The sequence below is a fragment of the Aphis gossypii genome, chromosome X, assembly GCF_020184175.1.
Source record: "Aphis gossypii isolate Hap1 chromosome X, ASM2018417v2, whole genome shotgun sequence".
Taxonomy (NCBI): domain Eukaryota; kingdom Metazoa; phylum Arthropoda; class Insecta; order Hemiptera; family Aphididae; genus Aphis; species Aphis gossypii.
The window spans coordinates 62,705,991-62,715,584 of NC_065533.1; the positions used below are offsets into that span (position 1 = coordinate 62,705,991).

At 25.2% G+C, this 9,594-nt stretch overlaps 1 protein-coding gene across 1 annotated transcript; it reads right to left on the reverse strand.

Moving 5' to 3' along the window:
- Window positions 1-2,705: 2,705 nt before the first annotated feature.
- LOC114124770 (uncharacterized) lies at window positions 2,706-6,261 on the reverse strand. The gene is made up of 6 exons (XM_027988138.2): window positions 6,145-6,261; window positions 5,886-6,079; window positions 4,978-5,184; window positions 3,154-3,351; window positions 2,997-3,069; window positions 2,706-2,892 (listed from the first exon to the last, which is right to left on the reverse strand). The coding sequence occupies exons 1-6, from the start codon at window positions 6,159-6,161 to the stop codon at window positions 2,844-2,846; spliced, it is 738 nt and encodes a 245-aa protein (XP_027843939.1). The 5' UTR covers window positions 6,162-6,261; the 3' UTR covers window positions 2,706-2,843.
- Between the last annotated feature and the right edge of the window lie 3,333 nt (window positions 6,262-9,594).

Here is a 9,594-nt window from a genome sequence, read left to right on the forward strand (position 1 = left end):
AATGCTCCTTTGTTTTTTAGTTACATTATATAGGTAAACTAATGAATAATAGACTGCATTACTCTGAACTTTTAAAGTATTATTTATTAGATGATCAATATTTATATATATATTAAGTCACAGGAGCGACTTAACGTGCACAGAACGATAATAAAACGCGGAATAGGATCTCTGAGCTTTTTAATAATAATAATTGCTGTGTTTTGATAATAAATAAATATATAATATATATATACTACTAACAGCCCCATTTAAACGATGGCGCTTGTACAAATTACTAAGAGTTATTATATTTTTTTTATAATAAAATACAACGAAAAGTATATTGTACTTAATCGATTAAAATTACACAGCGGTTTATAAAGTATCTATACACTAATTTATTTTCTGTCTACATTTTGTTTTTTTGGAAATAATGTTTTTTCATAGATTACAATAATATTTAGTAAGTATACTCTTACTGAGTTTTTACAAATAATTTTCTTTTTTCAGACATAATCGAATATTAAATTAATATTTTTTTATAAAAAGAATTTTAAATCGACTATTTTTTTTTTTATGATAAATATCTATCACGTGGCTATCATAATTAATATTAGTTTTAAATTAATAAAAATACATTTTTTTTAATATTTTACTCTATTTTACTATAAAATTCTATATAAATTTATCAAGCTTCGAATAACTCAAATTATGACATAAAAATGACAAAAATGTCCTTAAAATAAAGAAATAAAAAATTTACAAATATTTGTTTGTCGTAATTTCCTAGTTTTAAGTTATCAGCATAATGATCAACAAGAAACGATAAGAAGTGATTTAGTGTGAAATCAGTAAAAATGACTAAAAATGTGGGAAAATGACCTAAAAATTTCAAAAAATTGTTTACTGTGCTATTATTGTCAACGTGGCTGATAATGGAGTACTGACGAGTGTACGTCAAATTATAATAACAATTTACTATGACACGTGCAACAATGAGCTTCTGTAGTCCAGAACATCGAGATTAAACGGCAATGTAAGAGTATAAGACATGAGTAGTATTATATATTTTATATAGCTATAAGAGGTTTATGGAATAATATTCAATACAGTAATAATGTAAAAATAAGAGAATACAACTTATGCAATCTAGGTTAAAACTCGGACGATTTTTTACACTTATAAGTGCTGGTTTGCTAAAGGTTACATTATACAGTTTTCTTCAAGTACAATAAACAATAACGTGTATAATTAAGAGATAGTTAAAAAATTCACAATAACAATAATAAAAAAATATTACACACAAGGAAAAATAAAAACGATATTATACCGACATGCCTATTGTAGCACGGTGTTTTGGATAGACAATATTATATTAAGTGCATATGGATCTATCACGACTTGGTACTCCATTAACCTTTATATGTTGATTTAATGTCTTACACTAGTGATACATAGCGTTTTAAATATCTATACAGAGTGATTTTCTAAGCATATCCATCAGGGTTTTTTCCTTCAACTACCTATGCATTATTTATTATTTATATTTGGAATTAAACACTTTACATTGAGTTTTAATATTATTAAGGATATATTTTGGGGCGACACACATTTTTTTCCAAATGAGAACCAAACTTTTTCTACCAACAGTTTTTAAACAAATTATATTCATAAAAATATTGATATATTATAATATATATAAATTAAAACTAACGAGCAATTTCTCAACTATTAAAACTATTTTATAATGATTATTAAAATAAAAAATTATTATTTTATTTTATTTATTAAGGATAATATAAGTAAAATACTCCATGGCAATGCAGGTTTAAACACGATTTGATTAAAATAATTATAAAGATAATACATAATATTTATTAGTAATTTATATTTGTAAAAATCGTTTGAGTATGCAAATTAATAAGTCTTAGATTAAAATATATTAAATCTACATTATAGTATTTAATTTAAGATCATAAAGTTTATTATCCTAAGTACAAATATATCTAACAATTTACAGTAGTAAAATGAGTTTTTTAAAAATAAAAATAGAAGTTGGTATTGTTACAGGCCACTTTTTAAATGGTATAACAAAACCTAATGCTTATTTATTATGTACGTGTGAATTAAGTTCAAAATATTACTTAATTATTAACGATAGTTAATTAGTTAGTTAAAATTTAAACACATATTTTAACATTATAACAACATTTTCCAACAAGTTAAATTATTTAGACTTAAAAAATATATTTGTAACGTTATTACGATGAATTAATTAATTTGATGCTTTTGAATGATTCATTTATTTATTTATTTTAGTACTTAGTACGTCCTATTTTTATACAATATAATATAATCATCTATGTAGATAAAATATTCAAATAATTTTACAAAAAATGGAATAAAAGGTATATTGATTTCACATGATTTCAATTATATTGTTTATTTCGGCGGAGGGAAAGTCTCGAAAACTGAAAATATTTTTCCTAACAACCAGACAAAACCATTATAGAACGTCATCAAAACATGCAGTAAAATTTAGCCCACGACGATCGAGCTTTCCACTAGCGACTATTAATTATTATTATTATACACTTCACTTATTTTCTTCGTTTTTTCAACTATTATAATAATAACAATATAAATGGTGAAAAATTGAAAATTTGTGGAAATGTCCAAAAAAATGTACCTACCAAAAAAATAATATAACATATATCTCCTCATATGTATAAAAATTTTATAGTTGACAATTTTATTTTTCATTACGATAAAAATCTCTGAAGTAATGTATTACTTTTACAAGTTCAAAGTAATATAAATAAATATATTACATTATGATGTAGTGCCTTCAATATCATATGTTATGGTTTTTTGGATGTCGAGTTGTCCACTTTAAGACCTTTAATTAATCTGAAAAACAAAAAGTCCGTGATTAGAAGGATTTATCTAACTAAAATTGTATCGATTTAGATATTATTTCAATAAAATGATAATAGTCTATAAATAATATATACTCTTCGACTCCGTTTTTAGTATCTGGTTCCGTTGTTTTGCTTAGAATCTTCTGTAAGGCACCAATCATGTAATCTATATTTAATTGATTAAACGGTTAATGTTGAGAATAAAATTTATAAAAAAAAAATTGCATTTGAGTAAAAAAAATTCGCATACTTTTTGTTTGTTTTTTATCGTTAGCGCACGGGTCTATTGGTTTTTGTTTCCTTTTCCCCAATGAATTTAATTCTTTTAGGTATTTTGCTTCGCCAGAGACTGGATCTATTATTACTTTAATCACATCTAGCTTTCCCATTATATCTTCTTCATTAAATGATATAAAAATGTCCGTTGTAGGTTTTTCAATATTTGAAACTACAAAAACCAAAATCAATACCATAATCAGTACTAAATATAATGTACATATTTTAAAAATTTTATTTTTAAATCAGCGTGGTGTTAGATTTCTATTGTAACTATATCATGTGATCTATTAACTTGAGGCATTCATTATTTCAACATATAACTATTATTTAATTTTTTTACCTGTTTTACCCATTTAAATTCTGAACGGAGTGATGAATGTATTGATTCTACGATGATGTGTGTGTGTTTTTTTTTTAAATGAAAATAATGGATTTTAATTCCTTATGTTAATTGCAATACATATTTTGGAGTATTTCGAATTTATTATTTGTATGAAAATCGAATTTTTAATAAGTAATTTTACTCATAAAGTTACGAGTTTAGTATTTAAAGTTTTGATGAGTGGATTGGAGTGGTACAGAGTATTCAGCGAAGTGTTGGTCTGTTCCTTGTCTTTAAAAGAATATTATGAGTAGGTCTTAGAAGTTAAAGTACTAAAAAAGTATATTTTTAGTACTTTAATATACACAAAAATAGCACTAAAAATTGGTTAATATGCAAAGTAAAATTGTCAACAGTTTTTTTTAGATTTTTTTAGTAATATAAATTTTATATATTTTTTTCATGTTATAGAATATGGTTGTTGTAGCTATTGGTCAGAATTGGAATATAAATATAATGAATTTGATAGTTGCAGTATGACAGAAATTTAAAAAATATCCAAATTATTGGAAATGAATAAAACAAATCATTCAATGTCATCGGTAATAACAACCGATAACATACTTACTAGGTATGTTAAAATCAAAATACAGTGGAACCTCTATAAGACGATAACCTTGACTAGTCGAAAAAATTGCATTTCCCTTGAATTTTGACTTATCGAGGATCCACTGTTATGTTTGAGTATATGTGAACTTAACTTGAGCTATATTATTTATATTCTTCAGCAATAAAAATAATAAATAGTAATAAAAACTTAAAAAAAAAAAAAATTAAAAACTTTAAGCTACCAAAATATAACTGGAAACCGTTAACATACATAAATTATTAGCAAAATACAATGGATGTGATTCCTAGTAAGTATGAAACAAATTTGTATCTTACTTCCAATATTCTATAACTTACCAAAAAAATACGTATTTGCTAAAACTTCAAAGCCCTGATTTTGAATAGTAAAATGTTCGTAGAAAATGTTCACGAATCGTAATATTCCAAATAATATTTTACTTAGAGATATAATATCAAAAATTAATGACAGAATAATTGTAAAGATAAAAAAACTTAAAAAAAATAATAATAATAAAAAGTAACTTTTCCCGAACATACCGTTTTAAAATGATTTAAAACTTAGTGAAATAAATAATTTTTTTTTGAAACAATAAGTGATTTGCGTTAAATAGATCACCTATTATTATAAATAATAATATTTATGACATTTCGATGGATAATAAACTATCTCACTATTGCCATTTATCATATTTTATAATATTTATATTATGATACCAACAGTAATAATGATATAATTCTATACTTTTTATATATTTCGTGTTAAAATCAAATTTGCAATAATAATTTTTTATATGTCAATTTGATTTTTAACGAAAATTATTGCAATTATGCGTTAGTACTAACTTTTTGAGTTTTTTTCGCTGACGTCTTTTTCTATTTGCTCTAAATCTTTTTTTCGTTTATTTTCTTGCATTTTTTCGCCAACCTTGGCATAAAGTGATATCAGTTGTTCTTCCAGCTCTCCAACGATTTTCGTTATGCTATCTGGGTAACCATAGTCCACCTTCATGCATCTCAAGAATTCCAACGCCCATTGTAATTGATTGACGCCTGTGGTTATAAATATATGACAGACCGAACAACCGTGGGGAAATTTAGATCATAAAAATTGATTAATTATTATTATACGTTCGTGGGTCATGTGGTAGGTTTATTTGTATTGTCATTATTACTATTAGTTTAGTTCTAAGATTTGTACGCATTGACATATATTTTTTACAGACACCTTTTAAAAATGTAGATGAATTATGTCCAAGAATAACCCTATACTACTGTTAGATATGATTTGATAGTATTAAAATCGATTGGTTATCAATAAATTATATTTTTACTTTAAAAATTAACATATTTTATCTTAACTTTCACAATCAGTGGCTTTTTGAGTGGATATAGTGCATAAAACATTTTTACTAATTTATTATTATTTATTAATTATTTTATATATATTACGTGACACATTTTTAATGTATTTGAATTACATAAATATTATCAGCACTTACATATTTATGCTTTTTTAATTGAAAATTAATATTGCGGTAATATCAACTGTATTACGTACATTATTGTATGAAATTACGAACCTTTTCCAATCGGTGAAGGATATTAAAAATATTAAGGTTTTCTAGGTACGATATCAGGAAAACGATAATTTTATCACATACCGAAACTTTGTTTCGGTGAAAAAATTATAATTACCAAATGATACCTCTCAGAGTGACGCCTAAGATTATTTTAATAAGTGTGTGTGTTACCAATTTGAATTTTTGATTTTTTGCCGTACACCGACCACAGTACTGTGATTAGGTTGTCGAATAGGGTTGCGAACGGCTGTTGAAGTGAAAACGTTTTATTGTGTCCGGGTGGTGGTGACACTCGAAAGTTGTACAGCATAGGAATGAATGAGAAGTTTTCACTAGGTCCCTCGTTTTTGGCGGTGGGTACGGACCTGTAAAAGTCGATAAACACGAATTACATTCAATTGGCACTGCATTGCACATATAATTGTTTTACTCAGTTTTTGTCGTCATTTTATTTTAAAAATTATAATATGTTGTAAGTAATTTAAAATTTTATATTTTAATGAAACGTTGTTTGTTAACGTACACTATTTATTAAAATAATAGGGAACTGTTTTTTTATTTTTAGCCAGAAATTGTGTATTTGTATGATAATGGAATTATAAATATAATAATATTATACCAAAGACATTTTATTTTTATGTGTTGATGTAAACAAGGAACTACGAAGTACGTAATGTATATTTAGTTAAATTAAATATTATTTTGTATGACTGGGAGCGTTGATCTGGTTTGAATTTTCCACTAAAAGTCTTGCGACTATTTTGTGTTTTTACTATTTTTTAGTAAAATAAAATTATTCACTCTAATTTTAAAAGTATGCTATATTGATAATCTGTCTCTATTTTCATTCTAAAGAAAAATATTTAAACTTTCAATAACAAATAGTTAAGGTGTAATAACTGAGTCACATATTTTTTAGTCCTTTGAATTTTAATAAATGTGGTTTATAGGTTTCAAGCTAAAATATTTAATCAACTAAAACAATTTAAAAAATGTCCTTCGACCATTGCTTGGAAAATGTTAAGGGAAATTTTTATATTTTTTCAAAATAAATTTCAGTGCAAGGATTATTGCAGACTATGAGAATTTTATGAATTATTAGAATCATTCTTTGAATGAAAAATAACACATTTTTTCGTAGTTATAGAGTAGACGAAAACGAAATATTTCCGTCTGTTATTTTCTAGTAAAACCGAACGGCGTGGTCAATATTATTACAACTGTACTTTCACACTAATAAAAATTTCCGGCTGACATAACAGACACAATGCATACCCATGCATCAAGTTACCCATAAAATTCCTTTAGAATTTAGATGCATACGTTGAAATCATTATGATAAAAATATTATTTTAAATACATATTTATGATTTGATTTGTTAGTCGTTAATGTAAAAATCATATACCTATATTCGTTAAAAATTGTTTTATTTTTGCATCTTTCGCCCTCCAAAAATGTATACTCTACAGGGTAATCCATTTTACACAAGACACTCATTATTTCAAAAAGTATTAATATTTTTCAAATTTTTAATTTTGAAATATAAAAATTTTAATTTAATTATACCCTTTATTATATAAGGCCATATTTTTGACTTTTATGGGTGATATCAGAATCAATTTTTAATTTTTTAATTGCTACCTACCTACTTATACAATTTAAAAAATGTATATATATATTTTTGCTTATGAATATTCATATTAGAATTTTTATTTCGAATAAGTAATCTATTGATGAGATACAATTCCTCATAGTTATAGTTATAGTTATTATAGGACCAGAATAATATCTATCTATTTATTGTAATATTAATAAGTAATAGTAATCGATCTTCTACTCTCTACTTGTTCACAACTATTTACCGACGTCTAATTACTAGGAAATACCTTTATAAGTTATGATAAGTAATGACTGGTTCAATAAGCAATAACATGGTTAAATTCATTCATACAGATAGGTACTTATCCGTTTTATTTGTCTATACTTGGTATACTTACTAAGGTCTAAGACATATAGGTACTGAAATAAACCGTAACTTTATTAACAATACAATATATAATACTGTTTTTTTATATACTCTCATATACTATATAATATTACCATAGAATAAATAAAAAAAATTTATAATATTATCAAGTTAACCTTAAACTATTCATAATTTTATTTATTATTCTAATTTTTATTTTTTATATTAAATATTCAATAAATAACAATATATTTTAAATGGCATTGTGTTTCGCTATAATTAATTTTAATTCCTGATTATTTGACCATATGATTTGATACACGGATCATAGATTAAGAATGTTAATTAAAATAAAAAGTTAACTTAATAGGTAGACTTAAAATGAAATTATCAACACTTTAAAGTTTGTTTTTTATAATACTATATTTTTTATCCTATTTTATTTAAAACTGGAGGGGTGTGCACCGATAGTACCTACATATTTTTCTTGAAATTACCTCCACCCTTTACTATTGCAACATGCTCTGATACTTATATATAAATTACTATATACCATGGCTGGTGGTAACCCCTAACGTTGTCGGTATAACAAACATTTCTATAAATGTGCCTAGTAATACATCAACGGCGGAGCGACATGGGAACATAATTATAATAATTTAATAAATCAAAAGCAGATCATCGCATGTACGCCTGTCACAATTACCACCCGGTAGAATATTATAGTCATATAATTGACGCACGGTATCGCGCGGATGACGCAATGCGTGGGCAGAAGCGGATGCACGTACAGGAGACCATCAGGGATCTGAAGGTACCGCGGGAGTCCCTGGGTGATATATAAGGGGGCCCAGATTGGGCACATTTCAGACGTGATCCACCAGAGTTAGAGCAAGCACCTTCACGTCACTCAGATCAATAGTTTTGTCATTTGGACTTAGAAATATTTTTCACAAGTTTAATTAATTAATTAATTGGACTTAGAATAATTTTTAATAAAAAACACTAAGAATAATTTCAAGAGTCTTCATTTATTTTACATCAACCTATCCGATACAACATCATTCAACTGATTGTACGTGGCACGTTACAGTATCATTCCATTTTTTTTTTTTTATAATATTTAGCTACCTATATGCTAGTATACAAAATTATACAAAATATTCTAATTATATTTTGATTTATTATTAGGTATTATTCTCAATAATGTTAAACATTATTTTCTATTTGTGTCATGAGACATATTCTCACAGAAAAAAATGTGGACATTTTTATTAGTCTATGCTTATCTATAATATTTTATTGTTAAAGATGTTTATAAGTCTACTATAATTTAAAACTAATTAATCTAATTTTAAAACAAAATTTGTTAGTAACGGAACAATTATTTTTCAAAAAAAAAAAAAGTGTAGGTAGGTACTCTGTTAAGTATTTTTTATTATTTTTTGATTTATTAAACTAAAAACTTAATCAATTAATGCATATAATTTATAATATTTTAATAATTTAAAACTTAAATTAAAATATTAAAAATACGTTTCTTAAATTATAGATCCAGTGGTGTAGAAACATTAAAGATATCTGATAGAACTGTAAATTCTACCAAAGAAAAGTTAACTCCAGATTGTTTCGATATATTCAAAGTATTAGGAAAAGGAGGTTATGTAAAAGTATTTCAGATTCGGAAGAATGCTGGTAATGATACAAATCAAAGTTTTGCTATTAAATTTCAAGGATATGACACATACCAAAGCAGAACGAAATAACTCGAAGCTATTAAGGTTAAGGTTCAAGTTCAATTTTGCGTATACAACATTTGTATGGTTTTTTCAGAAATCAGTTTACAAAATACTCAATACTCTTAATTTACTTTTTTGGGTATTCCTATTTCAAACAAATTTTATGAGATGGTA

Excerpts from the sequence above, each read along its gene's own strand:
- LOC114124770 (XM_027988138.2), bottom strand. Across the intron at positions 3,352-4,977 it reads CAGCGAAAAAAACTCAAAAA|TTTCAAATATTGAAAAACCT; the intron begins GTTAGTACTAAC and ends TGGTTTTTGTAG. Across the intron at positions 2,893-2,996 it reads ACTAAAAACGGAGTCGAAGA|ATTAATTAAAGGTCTTAAAG; the intron begins GTATATATTATT and ends TTTGTTTTTCAG.